At 45.4% G+C, this 22296-nt stretch overlaps 1 protein-coding gene across 1 annotated transcript in view; it reads right to left on the bottom strand.

Annotated features, from left to right (window-relative positions):
- Positions 1–22296, bottom strand: part of LOC311309546 (protein shisa-8) — a gene marked incomplete at both ends in the record, with an annotated part of 78204 nt that overhangs the window by 5868 nt on the left and 50040 nt on the right. Inside the window, one exon of the mRNA XM_084438874.1 lies at positions 7662–7778. Coding sequence (XP_084295000.1) covers positions 7662–7778 — 117 coding nt within the window. The remainder of the gene's footprint in view (positions 1–7661; positions 7779–22296) is intronic.

Genomic DNA, 22296 nt, shown 5'->3' with positions numbered 1-22296 from the left:
TTATAATTTACATCGATTTCTGTTGCTCTAAATTGCCCAGTTAAAAGAAGTATGACATTAATTACCCATTTCGGTGCAGTGTTGAATTGAGATCTCCAACATGAATATGGAAAGAGTTGTGAGGTGCAGGAATGTGTATACATAATATATTATCATTCTTAAGTAAATACTTTTGGATTCATCACAAACAAGAATCACAGGCAGTAATGTAGTTCGCATATGACCACAAAATGAAATGATTTCAACAAGTTGAACAGACTTGTTTTGAGGGTAACACAGAGAGTTCTGATAATGTAAAGGGGATTTGACTCAGCCCAAATTTAATTTACACGAAGGCCTACAAGAAAAACATGTAAAATTTAAAAAAAGTCCCACACCCACAATAGTAAGAAATATGTTTTCACGTCAACGTAATGTGACGTCGCAAGTGCTGTCCCATTCCTTTTTATACCAATTCAAGCCCTTGCAGCCTCTCGCACTCAACCACTTTACCAGGTGACGTCAATAAGTCTATGAGGGCTCAGGGCTTGAGGGTTTAGGGGGGACATTGGGACTGGGCCTCTGACTCAAGGACCATCAGCACAGGCCCCCCCCTCTACTCTTCCCTTCCCTGTAAAGGAACAGCTAGTCTCTCGCGCTCCTGAAGTTTGCGGACGACACCACCCTCATCAGACTCATCCCCGAGGGAGACAAGTCCACCTACAGGTAGGGATGCACCGATCCCATATTTAGATTGGGTATCGTCCCAATATTGAATAAATAAATACATCAGATATCGGTGGCAATGGGCCCGATCCATAGGGACCAATCTATTCTATCCATTTCTATGCTGTGCGCAGCATGTGACATCATGCGCAAGCAATGTGCTCACCCCGCGCGGTAAACACAACAAGCGCGGGGAGCGAGTCAAAGGATCACCAATTCAGAGATTTTCCACACTAACTATACCGACTAGTTCAACAGCTGCTTGCAATATTTATATATATATAATAAATTCATTACTCTTGTCTTATCAAAGTGAAATATGACACTGTTGCTCTCTATTGAGGCTGAGACCTACTCGGTTGCAGGTGCTCAGTGAGTGACTGGAGCACAGAGCAGACAGGGGGTCTCATCCCAAGCTTATATTTTACTAATTATATTTTACAATTTAGTTTATATTTGATGAAAGTGGGCGCTGATATGAGAAAATGAATTTATAGACTAAGTAGGATTCAAGGATTATTTCATTGTTAGGCCTAATCCAATATACAAGTAGTCATATGTTAGATAAAATTGATGAGGAAAATTACGTTTTGGCTCCTCATCAACAAGATACAAGATATCCTGATAATAAAAACAGTTCAATGCAGCACAGTAGCAATACAGTAAGAATATGGTGTGTGCAAAGTGTATAAAGTGTATGTTAATGATAATAATTAATTAAGTTAATGATAAATAATAATGAAAGAAAACAGACTGCTGGTAACGGATTGGTATCGGCAGATATCCAAATCCTGGTATCGGAATCAGATCAGAAATTTAAGAAAGTGGATCGGTGCATCTCTACCTACAGGTGGGAGATCGACCAGCTGCTGTTCTGGTGCGGCCAAAACAATCTGGAGCTCAAAGCTTTCAAGACAGTGGAGATGGTTGAAACATTTAGAAAGAAACCAGCCCCCCTATCCCACACTGTTGACTCCTTCCGCTTCCTGGGCACCACCCAAGGGCATATTTTTTATTAGAGTTTCGGTAAGGACATTTAATGCGAGTGTGTGATGCACGTGAGCGGAATTTTTTTTCACTATATAATATAAAAAAGCATCAATTTGAGCTACAGTCAGATCTGATTATCTTCATGACTGGTTCTTTAACATCCTGAACTGATGATCATGCATTTGGCCTACATGAGCACTTGCTGCATACAAATTGATAACTGATAGGGTTCAAAAAACATAAACTTACCTAAATATTACATGCCTGAACGTTATGCAATTCAGTGGGCGAGTGAGCCTCGTCATGGCTTCATTCTAGCTGTGTTTGTAATGGTTAATACGGGATTGTCCCGTATTGAAAAATAAAATGCACTTTCAATACTGAATCAATACGAGACGCGGTTTGTTCCGTATTTATGTGCACAGAGCTGTAGTGTGACAGAGGCTCTGAGCTTTGTCGCCTCGCATCCAAATTCAACCAGATACTACAGCCTCTCACGTGTTAGCAAGAAATGGAAAGCCAATCCTATTAGCGATATTGGGATAAGGAGGAGGGACTAGTAGAAAAGGAGATCTGTTAACCGCTTCTGTCCCAAATTATTGCAAGGGACAATTCAGTTATCGCTGGATATTGGTCGGGACATGTCTCCCTGCCTGACCCATGTCTCCATGCGTGCCTGGAAAAGTCTACGCCAATCGGCACCACCATTTCCCGGGACCTCAAGTGGGAGTTGAACATCAGCTCCTTCACCAAAAAAACACAGCAGAGGATGTACTTCCTAAGGCAGCTGAAGAAATTAAATCTGCCAAAGGCAATGATGGTCCTCTTCTACACCTCCATCAAGTGGGATTAGTCCATAAGGAGCCAGGGGATACAGGGAGAGCTGGGAGCTAAAGGAGTTGGGGGGGGGGGGGGGGGCTAGAGCTTGAGCACAAGACCATGCACTCACTAGGAGGCAAAACAGTTCATGGTGACAAAGTGCAGGCAAACCATTACAGCGTGACAAGGTGCGAAAAAGTCTTGGTGGGGGGGGAGGGGAGACATGGAGTGCAGAGGGCTGCTGAAGGCAGGGTCAGGTGTGTCGCGGGCGGGGCCGTGCTGTAAGCTCATTCACTGTAGCCACTCCTGGTGCCAGCGCACGCAGAGGTGCTAACACTATCAACAGGGAGAGTCATTTTATCAATGTAAAGAAAATAACTATCAAAATACCCGATACTGTTGATCCTACAGTACACGGTACACTTCACTACATATTTGCACTAAAGTGACCTCGGAGCGGTGACATCATGGCGGCGGGGGTGATTTCTCACGAGCCCTGCCCTGCCCCCGGGCAGCACAGGAAGCGTGGCAGCGAGCGAGCATATGCGTCAACCACGGGCGGCGGCAGGGGGGGACGGGGCCTCTCTGTCCATTTTTCGCCGCTTCTCGCGCCACTTACCCACTCGCTCGCTCGCTCACTCTACCCCTTCGTGCCCCGGCGGGGCCCTCTCGGGTCATTAGGGTTTAATTAAGATACATGCTTGAGAGTGGCCCGGTCCAGAGACCTGCTGGTACACACTGTGCGGGCAAAGTCATCGGGAGGACAGAGAGCAGTTCAGTAGGTGGAGCCGGCGCGAGCCCACCGGCGCCGGCTCCACCTACTGAACTGCTCTAAGTCCTCCCGATGACTTTGCCCGCACAGTCAGAAGAAGAAAAGAAACCGTCACGTTGTTTATTGCCCTGCTAGAGGGCGGAAATCGCAATTTAGATGCCGTGCGTGTCTCTAGACGCGTACATACTGTACATGTGTTGCAATCCTTCCTTCAGCCCCGTGCCTGTCCATATGTGTCATTGCTTTTATTGTGTGTCATCTCGCGCCAATCTGTTTTTTGTACTTGGGCGGCCATCTGCGCGCATTTGTGTACGTGTACAGTATTCTGTCTGTTTGTGTGTGTGTGTGTGTGTGTGCGTGCGTGTCCACAGGACCATACGGCTGTCGGCTCCGTTTATGAGACAGGGGGTAGTGAATACCCCCTAGAGGAAAAAGAGAGTGAGAGAAACAGCGAGAGAGAGAGAGAGAGAAAGAGAGAGAACGAGAGAGAGAGAGAAAGAGAGAGAGAGAGAGAGAGAGAGAGAGAAAGACATCTTTCTCTGAAGATCAATGGATTCAGATTAGATGCAGGGATGTAATGAAAACAGGCAGTGACTGTGAGGAGGGAGAGAACATTGAGAGAACATTGAGAGAACATTGAGAGAACATTCCAACCTTCAGTGCCAGAGCACCCTGCCCTGGCTGGCCTCTACCCAGGCACCCACACCATGGCTGCTTGTCCTTACTACAGTGAGTGTGTGTGTGTGTGTGTGTGTGTGTGTGTGTGTGTGTGAGTACAGTATATGTGCAATATGTAGTACAGTATGTGTGTGTGTGATGTGTGTGTGTTTGTGTACAGTATATGTACAATACAGTATGTAATATGTGTTTGTGTGTGTGTGTGTTGATTGATAAAGATGGTGACGTGGACGGCGGGCCTCGGTGTGTTGGTGTGCTTTGTCTTGTCTATAAATCCTTCACTAGATTCCCAATTTTCAACTGTGAATGTGTGTGTGAATGGGTGAATGAGAGGCCATTGTAAAGCGCTTTGAGTGCCGCTAAGGTGGAAAAGCGCTATATAAGTGCAGACCATTTACCATTTTACCCTGCGTTGCTCTGACCACACCATAGTCCACCTGATTCCTTAATACGGGAAGAAATTAAGTCTGTTGTGAGGATATACTGTATAAGAAGTGGACCAGTGAAGCTAAGGAAAAGTCTTGCGGGTGCTTGAACTTGGCTGACTGGGATGGGTTGAAGGCTGCTGCCAACAGCCAGGATGAGTGCACAGTTCCACGCCATTCGTCAGCTACTGTGACCAACAGTAAGTGTATCAACTCGCACTAGGGTTAGCTACAACAACGACAAATCCTGGTTCACAGTTAAGCTCAGAAGCTAAGGTTAGAAAAGGTGAAAGCATGTTAGAGTGGGGACAGGGACCAGTTTAAATGGATCACCGGCTTCCTGCCTGACAGGAAGCAGCACGTGAAGCTGGGGAAACACATCTCTGACTCCTGGACCATCAACAGCGGTTGCCCTCAAGGCTGCGTCCTTTCCCCTCTACTCTTCTCCCTGTATACAAACAGCTGCACGTACAGTTACCAGTCAATCAAGCTCCTGAAGTTTGCTGAGGACACCACCCTCATTAGGCTCATCTCTGATTGGGAGGAGTCCGCCTACAGGGGAGAGATTGACCACCTATTGTCCTGGTGTGGCCATAACAGCCTGGAGCTCAACACTCTAAAGACAGTGGAGATGGTTGTGGACTTCAGGAAGAAACCAGCTCCCCCATCACCCTGGATGACTCCCCAGTCGATTCTTCGGATTCCTTCTGCTTCCTGGGCACCATCATCTCTCAGGACCTCAAGTGAAACCTGAACATCAGCTCCCTCATCAAGAAGACACAACAGAGGATGTACTTCCTGAGGCAGCTCAAGAAGTTCAACCTGCCAAAGCTAATGATGGTACACTTCATGATCCATCATCGAGTCCATCCATCGAGTCCATCCTCACCTCCTTCATCACCATCTGATACACTGCTGCCACCGCCAAGGACAAGGGCAGACTGCAGCGTGTCATTACTCTGCTGAGAGGGTGATTGTCTGCAACCTCCCATCTCTCCAGGACCCTGAAGCAGGCAAGAAAGATTGTAGCCGACCCCTCCCACCCCGGTCACAAACTCTTTGAACCACTCCCCTCCGGCAGGAGGCTGCAATCCATCAGGACCAAAACCCATAGGCACAAAAACTTTCTTCCTGACTGCAACGAACCTCATCAACAAGGCTCGAGACCCCCACTGACACTGTCTAGTTTTTGTACATTTTTGTAGATTGTATTGTATATTGGTTTGTATCTCTTCCCTATTGTATTTTGCACTGTCCTGTCTTGTTCTTGCACTGTTTATTGTCATGCACCAGTCGAGTCAAATTCCTCATAGGTGTAAGCCTACTGTACTTGGCTGCATAAAACTCTGCATCTCAATGCATGTGAGTGAGGCTCAGCTAACTGTGAAAAATGAATGTCTCAATTAAATGTGACCGCATTAAAGGAGGAGTGCCAAGTGGTCCTCAAATGCATGTATTGTAGGGTCTGTTTCCTGCAGGAGGAGGTTTACATTTTTTAAATGGCGAATCATCCAACAGAAAGGGATATGAGTGTGTCGAGAAGGAAGCGCTGGATCATGATTCTAATGGAAATGTTTTTCTGAGCATAATGCCCATGACAGGTCCCTCTGGTGCAATGAGCCTTCTTTACTCAGTGAATAATAAGATGCACTTTACTCCATTTCTTGGCATTAGTGGTTGTAATGTTGCAGCTAGAGCTGGAGAGACAAGCTCTGTGTGCCACAACATGCCACTCTCACTATACTATAGATACATGTTAATGTATATGTGTCGCACTGTCCTGACCCATAACCGTCACTATGTCCTTCTCTGTCTGGAGTGTTCACAGTAGGACGATGCACAGTGGGGTGTGTGTGTGTGTGTGTGTGTGTGTGTGTGTGTGTGTGTGTGTGTGTGTGTGTGTGTGTGTGTGCGCGCATGCACACGTGCGTGTGCATTTGTATAGCCAGGGGAGTGGGCCACCATGTGACTACAGCTGTCATTCAACTCCCCTCTCTGCCTGGGCTTCAGCTGCTACAGCACCAGACGTGATCGCTGAGGTGTGTGTGTCTCTTATGTTACAAAAAAAATACAAGTCAATTATTTGAAGTTTGTTCTCATTGTGTTTACAAGATGTATGTTTTTATCCATCTCTTTTTATGTAAAACACTATGCTATTGTATATAGTGCTACATTGATTTGTATGAATGGTGCTATAGAAATAAAATGTCATTGACGTGTGTGTGTGTGTGTGTGTGCGCGTGTGTGTGTATGTGTGCACGTGTTCGTCATCCTGATCACGTGAGTTAATTTTCTGTTTCTCTCCACAGATCAGTCTGGACATCCACCCGTTTAGACTGATTTTCACTCAACCAGATATTGGTCCGCCCAATTACAACCGTTGCTCTAATATGGGGCGCTTTGACATGATGACTTTTCCCATTTAATACAGTACCATGACTAAACCACATTCCGTTGCTCTTGATTGGTTGTAGGTCTATCCAACTGCGTCCAGAGACATTTTGGTCAGCATAATGTCCCTTGGAAACTGAGAGTGTCCAGACTCTTTGCATTTTTGCGAATTGTTTTTGGCAAAGCCAGGCTACATTATTAGCGCTTGTTAGAAGAAACACTGTCCGCACAGATGGTGCAGCTCAGCTGGGTCTGGGCATTCAGGACATTCTGGACATCTCAGTTCATTTTCAGTCTCCAAGGGAGCTGAAAGGGAGCAGCCGCTGACCAAAATGCCTCTGGATGCAGTTGGATAGACTTACAACCTATCATTTTGCTATGTAATATGTAACCTTTGCACTACAAGCTATCTACAAGCTAGCTGCAAGGGAATAATCTGTCTGCCAAAAGTTTTGATGGGATGTGGTTTGGCGGTCTTGCTCACTGACAAACAGACAGAATCTCTCTAAATGGACTCAAGGTGTAATCATTTTAGAGCATGGGGCAGCTACCGTATAGACCATCTGTCATTTTTCCATTTCCGTCATAGTGCAGGTAAACATAACAGTAACACCTGCTCCGCTCAGTCCTGGAGCCTCCCTGGCTTACAGTAACTGCTTCTGCCATGGTGACGCACATGTGATGCTTGTGTGTGTGTGTGTGTGTGTGTGTGTGTGTGTGTGTGTGTGTGTGTGTGTGTGTGTGTGTGTGAACACGTGTGTATGCGTGCGTGTGTGTGTGTGTGTATGTGAATGCGTGTGTGTGTGTGTGTGTGTGTGTGTGAACACGTGTGTATGTGTGTGTGTGTGTGTGTGTGTGTGTGAGAGCGATGCATTGCTTACCCACTGCCTTGAGGGAGGTGTACTTGTTAAAGCCCAGCCCCAGGTTGTTGTGAGGGTGGGACAGTGCCATCGCTGGCCCCAGGGGTGACAACGCAGCGTTGTTCAGGTGGTTGTGGTCTGATGGGGGCGGGGGGTGGGGGGAGAGACGGAAAAGAAGAGTGATCATTAAGAAATAATTTCAATGTCTTACAAGCCAAAAGGATGGACAGATTCAGGACAGATTTAATCACATGTAATCAGTATTTGGAACGAAAGTATGCCTGAGAGAACCCGTGTGTGTGTTTGTCTGGTGGTTGTGTGTTGCATGCATAATGTGTTTATTGTTTGTGATGTGTTTGTGATCTCTGCATCAGCGGCCATTTAGAAGACGACAACACAGGCTTGGAGAAATATGTGATCACACAGCCGTGTCCTTGGCAAGGTTTGACTGATCAAACCCCCCCCCTAAACACACACGCCACCAGAGAGCCTTGCAAGCTCCGACCCCTCGTCACGCGGGCATCGGGGAGTCTCGTTTACATAGAGGTCGCCGACATGACGCGGCGTATCCACGCTAGCCGGCGCCCCACAACCCGGGCGCTCTGCGCCACCCTGTCTCTGTAGGTGCTGCTATACAGCGTCATGGTCACAGCGGTTGTTAGCAGAGACACCTGACCTGAACTCTGGTCCACCTCCTCCAGTCACTCAGTCAGTCAGAGAGAGGGTTCATGTGGGGGTTAAGGTCCTTTCTCAATGGCGTGTGAGAGCTGTACTCCACACACGCGTGTGCACAGGCCGTACTATACACACGCATACATCCAGCCACATGCCTGTACAGTCACAAGCAGACACACATAAACACACAAAGGCTCTCCCTCCCTCTCACTCGCTCACACACACACACACACACACACACACACACACACACACACACACACACACATGCTGTAGGGCACACAGAAAATGTAAATCGCACAATAGCTTGACAGTGCGCTGGCAGCGAAGATTCAAAAGATTGAAAAAGCGTGTCATTTTTGAAAATGGGGGAATTTTTGTTTTAGTTTTGCTTTGGTATCTTATAAAAACAAGTAGCAAACAGAAAGGAAACGTTACAGCAACGTTGCACCTACAGTACTGTACACAAAACAGTCATATCATTTCAAAACGTTTGTCCTGAAGTTCTGCTGTACAGGCACTATGCAGAACATCCTCAGATCCTCTTCTCAGCGAGCCCCTCTTGACGCTTTTTATTTTAAAAATTGTTCCTAAGTTCCTGCCCCGCGATAGCAAGAACGGATGAGCCTTGCCTCCCGACACGGCCACGGACAGCTCGACCTACAGGACGTCGAGGCTAACTTCTGGGGTCCTGGAAAACAAACCTTCAGGTGGCACAAACATTCCAAGATGCCTATAGTGTTAGCCTTTGAGGATAGCGCCAGTGGTTTTGCGATGGATTGTTGTGAAATACACACACACACACGCGCGATGCATCGATATGTGGGTGAAACTGAGCCGTGCCATACCATCCAGCGGGGTCCGGGGGAGGTTCAGGGTTGTGGCTGTGTTTCGTCAGACAAACACACACACACACACACACACACACACACTTGGCTTCATAACACGTTAACACTCTCAATGTTCTACCATATGCTTTAGAGAAGCATTTGAGTAATGTGTTTATCTCTGTTTACACAGGGAAGGTGACCTACACACACACACACACACTTATTTACAGACATACACAGTCTTATTCGCACCCACACGCACACATTCACTCAAAATCTGAATAAAACTGGTCAGTGCAGTGGGAGTTATAGTAGAGACATATAATAACAATGAATGTACTGTATGTACAATCAACATCAACACATGCCACTGCCTGTGTTTATGAGATCACAGCCAGGGGGACATGGCACGCTGGCCAACATGCTGGTGTGACAGGAGCCCAGTGACCTGACGTGACTGGCAGTTTCTTAGTGTAAGAAACAGACGAGGGTGAGGAAATGGTATTTGTGTATGGGGTGCATCGCTGCCTCCCAGAAAAGAATTAAGTCAAAAGGTTAAAGGTTAAAAGCATCTAGTTGAATATACTGGATTGTATGGTGGTTAGTGTGCTGTTATATCAACAATAATTCTCCATCAATCTTTTGAATTCTCACACAGCCTCATGATGATCTGCTTTGGCTCTGAACGTTACTTTATCATGTTTTACATGCATGTCCCATTGAACGGACGTAATGATTCTTTTTGGTTCGATAACCATTCACGTTTTCAATCAATTATGTATATAACAGCAGAAGAGGACTCGCACACAGAATAAAAATCACTAAGACTGAATGTCTGCAAAAGATTACTTAATTCTTTGAGATCAGGCTTTACAGTGCAAACATTTCAGTCCACACAGGGACTACTGAAGATAGTACTGAAGATAGTACTGAAGACACTACTGAAGATACTACTGAAGACACTACTGAAGATACTACTGAAGATACTACTGAAGACACTACTGAAGACACTACTGAAGATACTACTGAAGATACTACTGAAGATACTACTGAAGATACTACTGAAGATAGTACTGAAGATACTACTGAAGATACTACTGAAGATACTACTGAAGATAGTACTGAAGATACTACTAAAGATACTGCTGAAGATACTACTGAAGATAGTACTGAAGATACTACTAAAGATACTGCTGAAGATAGTACTGAAGATAGTACTGAAGATACTACTAAAGATACTGCTGAAGATAGTACTGAAGATACTGCTGAAGATACTACTGAAGATACTACTGAAGACACTACTGAAGACGCTACTGAAGATACTACTGAAGATACTACTGAAGATACTACTGAAGATAGTACTGAAGATACTACTAAAGATACTGCTGAAGATAGTACTGAAGATAGTACTGAAGATACTACTAAAGATACTGCTGAAGATAGTACTGAAGATACTGCTGAAGATAGTCCCTGTGTGGACTGAAACGTTTGCACTGTAAAGCCTGATCTCAAATAATGAAGTAATCTTTTGCAAAGACTTTTAGTCTTAGTGATTTTTATTCTGTGTGCGAGTCCTCTTCTGCTGTTATATGACATTATTTTAGCCTGACAACCGCACCAGAGACCAGAGAAGACAAAAAAGGACAGATGTACAGTATAGAGCGCAGTTCAACCCATGGTGACCACTTCAATCAATTACAGTATGTAACATGTCAAACATGTTTCGAAGGCTCTGTCATGTATAGGTCCCACAGTGGCATAAAAAGTTGCTTAATCACACACACAGGCACACACACATACACACACACACAGACACACACACAGCAGCTCTGGGTAAAGATGCTGCATTGATGGGAACCAAGCAAGGGGAAAAACCAGGATGAGGAAAGGACCAGCCAGGAAGGAGAGGATGAAGGGATGTGAAAGAGAGGAGTGACACCCGAGTTGACTGATCGAATTATAAATGAATCTTCACATCTCCGTGTAATTGATATGCAATTTCGACGTGCGCTGAGTGTGGCGTACGTGTGGAAAATTGACAGGCTTCCACGCCACAGCCCGTCACCGCGGTGACACCAGGACCCGTCCCCCCGCGTCCACTCGCTTCCCTCTCTCCTTCTCTCCATTATTCTGTCTCTCCTTCTCTCCCTCATTCTCTCTCTCCTTCTCTCCCTCATTCCTTCTCTCCCTCATTCTCTCTCCTTCTCTCCCTCCTTCTCTCCCTCTCTCCTTCTCTCACTCTCTCCTGCTCTCCCTCATTCTCTCTCTCCTTCTCTTCCTCATTCTCTCTCCCTCATTCCCTCTCTCCTTCTCTTCCTCCTTCTCTCTCCTTCTCTCCCTCTCTCCTTCTCTCCCTCATTCCCTCTCTCCTTCTCTCCCTCATTCTCTCCTTCTCTTCCTCATTCTCTCTCCTTCTCTCCCTCTCCTTTTCTTCCTCATTCTCTCTCCTTCTCTCCCTCTCCTTCTCTTCCTCATTCTCTCCTTCTCTCCCTCTCTCCTTCTCTCCCTCATTCCCTCTCTCCTTCTCTTCCTCATTCTCTCTCCTTCTCTCCCTCTCCTTCTCTTCCTCATTCTCTCTCCTTCTCTCCCTCATTCCTTCTCTCCCTCATTCCCTCTCTCATTCTCTCCCTCATTCTCTCTCGCTCTCTGATGAGCTGTGCAGCATCCCCACCAGATAGCTCTCTCCTCCCTCCATCAGTCTCTCCATCCTTCTCTCCTGCAACTCACTCTCCTTCTCTCTGAGAACTGGACACCGGCCAGGGATCTTTTCATCAGCGCAATTAGTTGATGTTCCCTCCTCAACTCCATCTCTCCCTTTCTTTCTCCCTCTCTCTTCTTTCCGCTGATGAGTCGGAGTGAGAGGACGGAGAGAAGGAGAAGTCTTTGGCAGGAGGTGAATGGGCGGAGATAATTGTGCCGAAACTGCGAGTGGCGCGAAATGTGTGAATCTTGCGAGAATCTCGTGTTCGTTTGAGTTTAAAAATGTCCAACTCCACTGGGCATTTTGCCTGGCGAAAGCCAATTACCTTCAAGTATTGTCTAGCATGCTACCACAGTGCATTCTGGGAAACAATTTTACAGGGACACGAGCACCAAAACTATTGTGAATGCAGTAACTGTAACTGTTTTTAATTATTATTATTTTATATTGTATTTGTTCTGTTATTTGTGTGAACTTGTCAACACTGTAAATGAGGGAAACCTCAGTGCTTTATGAGTATAAATAAAGGTTTGAAATGAAATGCAGACTCTAACTAGCTGTGTCTATCAAACTTGCTAGTAGCGTTGGTGTAATCAAACATGCTTTCATTGATGTGGCACAAAATTAGGGACATGCAGGCGACCGAAGGAAAGCAAAGCGAACTTTCTTCACGTTTGGTGTAAATAGGCCGTTACAATTTGTGGGTATTTGTACATTTGAAAATGAGAGAGAGATAGAAGTGAGTGAGGGAAGAGAGAATGCATGGGGTTGAGATTATGATTTGCATATTGTGTGTGAGAGAGAGAGAGGGAAAGAGAGAGCAATAGACATAGAGAGGGCAATGGGAGATGCGGTGTGTGTGTGTGCGCGTGCGTGCGTGCGCGCGTGTGTGTGTGTGTGTGTGTGTGTCATGAACACACACATCCTGAATGAGGCGAGCAGGCAGGCGGTGCTGGTGTGCAGTGCAGAGTACTGCTGGGCGATGGCCTAATTCAGCAGGGCTCCACATCAAAGGGCCACTCCGACGCCTGGGCTGCAGCTGGGTCGCCTGTGATTTACAATGCCATCAGTACAGCAGTGTTAGGAGTGATTACTCCAGTAGTCTGCATTTACAACACTGATACTGCAGATCACAGGCCCAGAGAGAGAGAGAGAGAGAGAGAGAGAGAGACAAGGACTGGGAGACAGAGATTTCCTTGTATTGTTAATCGTAGGTACATTTTTATTTTTATGTCACACTTGCTTTGGAAATGTAAATGTATGTTTCCCATGGCAATAAAGCCCCTTTGAATTTAATTGGCAGAGAGAGCGAGAGAGAGAGAGAGAGAGAGAGAGAGAGAGAGAGATACTGTAAAGCAAGAGAGAGATGGAGGTGGGGTGGGGTGGGGGGGGGGGGGGGGGGGGAGTACAACCCAGAGGGAGGTTACCGGAAAGGGAGAGACAATGACGGTAAGAGAGACATCTGTCACTGGCAGACGTTCTGAAGCACAGGGGGGGGAAAACTCCCAATAAACGCGTGATACGCTTCACTTACTGTAAGCACTGCCCTCTCTCTCTCTCTCTCTCTCTCTCCATCCCTCTCATCCTCTCTATCTTTTCATCTCCCTCTCTCTCTGCTCCTCCCCCACTCTCCATCTTCATATTTCCCTTTTCATCCGTCTCCGTGGCTCTCCTCCTCTCCCTCTCTCACGCTCCCTGTCCTCCGTGCCCCTTGCGCCTCCCGCGTCTCCCCCTCCGTCATCTCCTCTGTCCTCTCCTCTCTCTCTCCTCCTCTTCTCTCTCTCTCCTCCTCTCTGTCTGTCGTTGGCGCCTCTGGTCTTGCCTTCAGCACAGTGTGGTGCAGTAAGCTGATTAGGGGCTGGGTTCGCATGCACTTACACTGCGGATTAGAACACCTACAGGAGGCCCGAGCACGGAGAACATCGCCCTGCCTCACCTTCTACTTCTACCACCCAACTTCTACACACACTAGTCACACATCTGTATCGCTCGTTGTGTTTTATGTACTCTGACCTGCCAAGGGGACTGCAGATGCAAATTAGCTTGAAGCTAGAATCTGGTACAGTGCATTGTATGTTGTCATAGTAGCCTATGCGTAATGTATATGTTTTAACTGTACGCTGTCCCTTTTAAATTAATAAATGAATTGAATTGAATCTCTCACACACACGCATACAATATGCACACGCACTAGCAGCACACACACACACACACACACACACACACACACACACACACACACACATACATTTAATGTGTTTTTCTCATTAGACTCTGTACTGAAATCACTCATCTAAATGCAACATACTGTACCACGCTATGTGGCTTGGCAGTTCCAATTAAGGTGTGGCTTCTATAAGTGCTACTGTAAGTAACCTGTCTCTCTACTTCTGCATCCCTTCTGTCTGCCTATATGTCTGTCTTTCTCTCTGTCTTTCTGTCTGCCTTTCCGTCTCCTTGCCTGTCTGTCTCTCTATCTGGCTGTCTCTGTCTGTTGGTTTGTTTCTATCTGGCTGTCTGCCTGTCTGTCTGCCTGGCTGTTTTTCTATCTGCCTGGCTGCCTGGGCTCCTGCAGAAGTGTGAGTTAGGCCATATGTTGGGCTCACATGAAGCTTTGAAGGAATGTGTTTGTTTGGGAGTGTTCAGTCACTCCTAATCCACTCTCATTCTCTCGCTAGTATCACCCCCCCCCCCACACACACACACACACACACTCTCTCTCTTTATGTCTCTTTTCCTCTCTCTGAGTCCTTCTCGTGCCGCATTCAATCCCTCACATATCAATCCCTCCTCTCTCTCTTTAGCTCTCTAACCTCCTTTATTTCCCTGTCTCTCTACCTCTCTCTCTACCTGGGATGAGGACAGAACTACAGAGCTGTAGTACAGAGCTACACAGTACAGAGTTACAGTGGAGAGCTACAGTAAAGAGATCTATCTATCTATCTATCTATCTATCTATCTATCTATCTATCTCTCTCTCTCTCTCTCTCTCTCTCTCTCTCTCTCTCTCTCTCTCTCTCTCTCTCTCTCTCTCTCTCTCTCTCTCTCTCTCTCTCTCTCTCTCTATCTAAATCAATCAATCAAAGCTTTATTTGTATAGCGCATTTCATACCCAGAGGCAACACAATGCGCTTTACAGAGAACAAGGGAGGTGGGCATGTATGTATGTATGCATGTATGTATGTATGTATGTGTGTAAGGTGTGTGTCTGTCTGTCTGTCTGTCTGTCTATTGATCCCTCTAATCTAGAGTATAGAGCCTTACAGAACAACTGTACAGTGCTGAGATTTCAGGGTTTAGCCAGGACAATGGGTTACCTGCTGTCTGCCCTGCCCAACCTGGAGATTTAGAGGCAGGAGTGTAACACTACCTTTGTCTGACACACACACACACACACACACACACACACACACACACACACAAACACAAACACAAACACACACATACATACAGCACTGAATTATGGGCCATTAAAGTCAGTTCCCCTTCAGTGCATCATCGCTCACCAGCGGACCTGGAGTCATCATGGCTGAGTTGTGCTGAGCAAACTCTGTGTACTATTGGCTGTGTGATGGCTGACTTTACACACTTGAGTACACACACAGGCACACACTTGCGCACACACACACACACACATATATACACACACGCGCTTACATGTACTGTACACATGCACACATGCAAATACACACAAAAGAGGGTCATCAAAAGAATATTTTATTAGTGTGAATGCTGAGTCAGCATTCACACTATTGTTATCCAGTTCTTTATAGTTTTTTCTTTTTACTTCCTCCCTTTTTTGGAGGCCAGGGACTATAATGTACAGCAGTCCCCCCTGTGGCGCTCTTTGACGGTCTTAGTGGACTGAGTTACCTCCGAGCGTCTTCCCGATCGCGGCCCACTCTGATCGTCATAGAGGCAGGGGGCTAGATGCCGTTCCCTCTTCCGGCCCGGCACTCTGGGCCAAGCGGCCCAGAGGGGGGGAACATCTAGATTGCCGCTTTCCACATGCGTGGAAGGCAGGGGTCCCCCCGAACAGATCACACAGCCAAAATTAATATGCGTAAAAATTCATATGCCGTATATATTGTTGCATGCTAATAAATGGGTCAATTTTGACTAAAGTGATCTCTACTGAAGAGTATTTTATTAGTGTGAATGCTGAGTCAGCATTCACACTATTGTTATCCAGTTCTTTATAGTTTTTTCTTTTTACTTCCTCTGTACTTTTTTTGGCACTCTTCAGCTCCTTCATACTTTGAGCTACTTAAACCATTCAAGTATCAACATGTTCAGCTCTTTAAGGACATGATGGGACCTCTTGCTGATTTTTTTATACCTTTTATACTTTTGTTAAATATTCAGCTTTGGCACCATTTTTTTCTGGCACCTATTCTGCCAGTTTCACATTTCAGCTTAGTTTCCAGGTTTTTTCAGCTTCCAAGCTTTTTAGCTATACATTCCATCAGTTATTCCATATTTCAGCTTTGACGGTATATTACAGTTTATCTTCCAGCTCTTGTAGCAATGTAATTAAGTTCTTAGCTTCTTTAGGTAATTTAGTTCAGCTACCAATTCTGCCAGTTTCCCATTTCTGCTGCCAGGTTTTTAAGCTTCCACGTTTTCAGCTGTGCAGTGTGATGCATTTGACATTTCAGATTTTTCACATTCATGCATTTTCACCAATGCTTTTGTGATTTCTTTCAGCTGCTCAGAATTCACACGCATTCTCTGTGTGATCTAGTTTTTAGTGAAACTTTTATTTCCAGTATTTAAAGCAATACATCGCGATATTTGGACCTTTACAAACATGTCTGGTGCTAATTCTCCAATTAGATTTACTAAAAGTAAGCTGAATCGTCCAAACAGTCTACTCAGAAAAATAATACATTGACATTTATTACCTTTTAAAACTTGTGCCCCCGGGACGCAGCATTCAGTCGAAGTGCGCATGCGCAATGTTGTGCTTAAACAACACAGTAGAAGCTAACTATTCCGGCGTATATGGATATCATGCGTTTTTTAGCTCAATGATATCATGACGGAGGTGAGAAAACCGAAGCGAAACATCACGGAGGACGCCAGAAAAAGAAAAAGACAATCTGATAACGTTATGACAGTATGACAGTGCACTTACTGTGGGGGCGCAGTTCTGAGAAAACCGGAGAAAACGGTATGTATTGCTTTAAGTTCCCCTGGTATTTGCCGTGAACCTGTCTCCAGACCTCTCCCTCCAAACATATAATTCACCCTGAAAGTAAAAGCAATCCCAACCACAGCCATATTTTTAACCTAAAAATAATTAATTATTAATTGGAGGTAATTGTATAGAAATTATTTCCAGCTGTGAACTCAACCCCACAATCACGCAACGGCTTTTTATGCTATCACCTAGCAGGCTAAGTGGGTCTAATTGCGCTACTGATACAATGTGTTAATGCTTCATCCTCTCTCTCTCTCTGTGGTTGGGGTTAGGTTGAGCAGACTGTTGGCCTCCTCTCTCTGAGACCTACAGCACCAGAGAGTGGGGGTGTTAGGACATGCCGGGCAGAGAAGAACCTTCCCAGACTGACAAACTTGGAACCTGACCCTTGGAAACAACAAGCCACACAGAGACAGAGTGACTGTAAATTACACCCCATAATAGGTCTCGAGTTGCCTCACAAGGTTTTCCTTCATGTCTGTCAGTCTGAGCCAGGACATCATTTACAACCATGGGTTGACAAAGCAATGCAGTGATGCAGGAAACGATAGGGCAACCTTTAGATAATGGGTTATTGACTATCTGTGGCACTTCCCGCAGTTCCACCCATGGGCAGAAGAAGATATAAACCTATATACTGTATATATATAGGTTAAAATATACCTCCTGTCCCCTCACCTAGGAGGTCAGAGACTAACACACACTGACCTATAAATAGATAGACAGACAGACATATAGATACTTTATTGATCCCCTGTGGTGAAATTGGACATTTCAGAAGTTGAAATTACAGAAAGGTTGGAAAGCACAAAACACTGCAGTAGATACAGAGTAACATAGATACAGACTACTGTACAGTATATACCGTAGTCCCTGTAGTTACTGTACATCCATATGTAAAGTAACTGTGCAGTATACAGTAGAATAGCACTACTGCACATATGGACATATATAGTCCCTGTTCATCTAGGAGGTCAGAGAGCTAACACACACACACGGGCCTGTCCCCTCATCTAGGAGGTAAGAGGGAGACATAAACCAAAAGCTGTTTCCCATTTCTGAGAAATACTGCTTCCAACTTTTACGGCAACCATCAGTTGTTTCTACTGTAGCTAGATGACAGATGCTGTAATGGAGGATAATGAGAGAGAGGGAGATAGAGGGAAGGAGGGAGAAAGAGAGATTGAGAGAGAGAGTGTGCTTTCAGGGCTGGAGAACTCTGAGGACATATTTTGCTGAAGTTGTACAAGCAAGAGAAGGGCATGCATTATGCATGTGTTCAGACAGGAAGAAATAGCAACGAGAATGCATATTAATTTCTATATTAAATATTACTGGGCAGACCTTTGATGCAGAATGGGAAGTACCCATGGGGAATGAGGTGTGCATGTATGTGTGTGTGTGTGTGTGTGTGTGTGTGTGTGTGTGTGTGTGTGTGTGTGTGTGTGTGTGTGTGTGTGTGTGTGTGTGTGCGTGTGGTGTGTGGGTAAGTGGCGGGCGCTTAGTGAAATAGACCACTCAAGTCTGATGTCACACTGTGGTGCAAACTATGCCCAAAGAAAGATTCTGGTTCGAAGCTTTTTTTTCCTCTATGGGAAACATTAATGTGATTTTATGTGATTACTCCTGTTGTATCAAGGTCTGTGGATAGGATTTATCCATACTGTATGTATCCTACATTCTCCCCAAGTAAATTTCTCTTACGACTACTACTGAATCTTCTGAATTCTGAAGCTATTATGTAGGCGAAGCAATATTTTGCAACATAAGCTCAGAACAAGAGAATACTTTGCCCATCTGTTTCAAAAGGCAGGTGTGTACTGTACGTATGAGAGGGATGAATGAATCAAAAGTGGTAAAAAGATCCTGCACACTTTCTAACTTGTAATTAAATTTGAATGTGATATTTTGGCACTAGAGACAAAGGCTGGAGAGTCAGAGTAGGACAGGACCCCCAAGAAGGTTTTCTCCACAGAACAGGAAATCATTCTGAGAGACTTCCTGACGCAGGCGTCTGATTTATACTATGGGCTGAGCCCAAACCAGGTAGGCCTACATATTAAGCTAGAGTAGGCTATATACATTTATTCAATTAATTCTGAATCAAAAATAGCTTATTACTTTATTATTATTAGAGCCTCCTGGTTTACAGTGTTTTTGAAAAGGCACCCTCCCCTCTCCATACGTAGCCCTCAAGCTACCAGTCTCTCACGGGCTACGAGCTTCAACCACACTAATACCAACAGGTTTCTTGACAACCTGTCTGCCGTCCGGTCCAGACACGGTTTTGCTGCACAACACATTTGGAACATGGATGAGAGGCATCACCACTGTCCAAACCCTGGAAAGATTGTGGCCAGGAAAGGAATGAAGCACGTTGGCAGTGTGACGTCTGCAGAACGGGGTACTCTCATCACACCTGCGTGTTCCATCAATGCCCTGGGAAATTCTATCTCACCAATGCTGATATTCCCCCGCAAGAAGTTCCCGCCCTTCTTCACCAGGCATGGCCCTTCTGACTGTATCGGCACAGCAAATGGGTCCGCGTGGATGCAAGAGGAAGACTTTTTGGTCTTCCTCAAGTCACTTCCAGGCTCACACCAAGTGCTGGACAATCATTCCTCACACCTTTCTGAGGAGGGGATTGATTTTTGCAGGAGCAATGGGATCATCCTTCTCTCATTCCCTCCACACTGTTCCCATAAGCTGAAGCCCTTAGACCGCACTGTATATGGGTCACCACTGAAGAAGCACGTCAACAGCTGCTGTGAGACTCATCCAGGAGTCACAATGACCATTTATGATCTGCCAGGCATTGTGAAGAGCGCCCTTCCTCTGGCTGCATCACCATCAAATATTCAGGCAGGGTTTGCATGGACTGGAATTTGACCTTTTAGTAGAAATATTATCAGTGACACCGACTACGCACCATCCCTAGTCACAGACCGCCAGTGACACCAGAGCCATCTTCTACTGCAGTTGCAATGAATGCAGTTGCATGTACCAGTACAGCTCCAACACCCAGTGTGGTGGCAACAGTGGCATCCTCCACGCCACTTGCAGCATCCTCCCCTGACATGCCATGTGTGGAGCCTGAGCCGTCATCCTCTGCGATGACCTCATCCGTGTCCATCCGTCCACATCCAGAAGCTGGACCAAGAAAACAGCCCACAAAGGGGAAGAATAGAGAAACCGATGTCCCCACAGACACTCGTGAAAGAACAACCGAAGGCTAAGAGGAGAAAGTCAAAAGCAAAGAGAAAAATGAATTTCAGCAACAACAACAAAACCCAAACCCAGCAAGAAGCAAAAAATGCAGGACTCCTCTGATGAAGATGAAGAGGAATTCTGCATCGGGTGCCTGGAGAGCTACTCCAGGTCCAGGGAGCTCTGGCTCCAGTGATGGTCCTGTATAGCCGAGGGCACACAAGGACTGCACAGATGGAAGTGACTTTTACACTTGTCACCACCAGCTGCCACAACTGTGACTCGGAATAATTCCATCAATGTGGATTGCAGTGTCCCCCCCCCCTCTTTCTCTCTCGTTCTAACCCTAAACCTGACAGTCTTCTAACATTGGTTGTCAGAAAATATGTTTGAAATGCCTGAATGATATTCCTTTTATGCCATATCCGCACTAGATATTTGCATCACTTTGGAGTCTGTATGAAATGTTTCAACTTAAAGTTCATAAGGCAAAATAACACAAGGGAATCTGTGGTTTCTGGAATGTGAGTGCCTTCTTGTTTCGACTGCTTGTCTCTTTCAAGTCAGTCTAATCTTAAGGTTATGCAGAATGTTGATGAATTCACTTATTCATTCTACCTCTACAGTTTGTATCTCTCTCTCTCTCTCTCTCTCTCTCTCTCTCTCATTGGGAATGTTGTCCTTAAACTCATAGTTTGAATTAATGTTTAAACTTTTGGAGGATATGTGTTCTACCCATTAAAATGTTCTTGCATGATAATTTGACGGCTTCCCCCCTTTTTTGTCATGAAGTGTGAAAAAAGGTAACCATTATTTTAAAAATGAGATGAACAGGCACAATAACATGAATGATAAATAATCTTTTTCATTTTGAGTATTAGATTGTTTAATTAGGTATTTTTGAGACATGTTACAACTGCCCCTAGCATGTGTTATAACCGTCCCTGTACACTAGGATGGTTGTAACAGTGGAGTGACTGTATTTAAATACATGAAATAATGTCTGATAAATTAAAATAGGTCTTGTCGCCTGGACACATCAGTTTAAATGCTTCCAATGCTAATCCAGCACAATAAGAGCAGGATAGCCAGTTAGCTCATGAGCTCACAACAACTAGCAGCAGCTTCCATAACATTAATGGTAGCGGTCAGTGGCTAAAGCAGTTACAGTACACTGATGATTCCTGTAACGTTAGCTATTTTGCTGCAATTGGTTCAACTTCTGTTTCTGGACAAAGGTAAGGTATAAAAAGATTGCAGTGAAAGGATGAACATGTGGAGGTTTGCGCTATAGTCCCATAAAGTCATCTCCACAAGGGGCTTGAATCCCGGTCTCCCGTGTGGGAGTCCTATACTCTCACCACTACTCTACTTGTGCAGTGGAGATCGACGGGTTGGTTTTGGTGTCCTTCTTCCAGTCCCTAGTGTGGGTTGGGGCTAGACTAAGGGTTGGGGTTGGGACAGGATCTGACCTATACGGCAAGGGGTAAAGGTCGGAGTGAAAGGATGAACATGTGGAGGTTTGGGGTATAGTCCCATAAAATCATCCCCACCAGGTCCAAAAGGCCTGTGTGGCAGATGTTGAGGTTGAAGAAGGGGTAGAGCTCTTCCCCACCCTGTCATAGGTCTCCTTCCATCTACTGTATGAAGTACTGTAAGAGGTCCTCTGGTGCCACCGATCACCAGAATCTGCTGACAGCACCGCATTGCTGTTTAACAACCAAGCGATTTCTTCATCCCGGGATGCCATTAAAACATCTCAAAAACACACAGTATGTATAACTATTATGTTGTGTCATGCTAACCAGTGTCAGAGTGGATTGTCAGTGCTGAGTCGGTCTATGGGAGGTGACTGTTGACGAGCAAGTGGAGTAAACGTGACGGCTGACTCGCAGGCTAGAACATTGAGTGCATTCGCCACAGCAGCTAAACCTCCGACACCAAACCATCTGTCATTTCTGTGCTGCAAAAATATATGTTTCTGTGCCAGCTTAGAACTAGTAACATCGATCTCAGAACCAGCTAAAGGCTTCAGAATTC

Source organism: Borostomias antarcticus (assembly GCF_949987555.1).
Source record: "Borostomias antarcticus genome assembly, chromosome: 5".
NCBI classification, from domain to species: domain Eukaryota; kingdom Metazoa; phylum Chordata; class Actinopteri; order Stomiiformes; family Stomiidae; genus Borostomias; species Borostomias antarcticus.
This window is presented reverse-complemented; position numbering and strand designations above follow the sequence as displayed.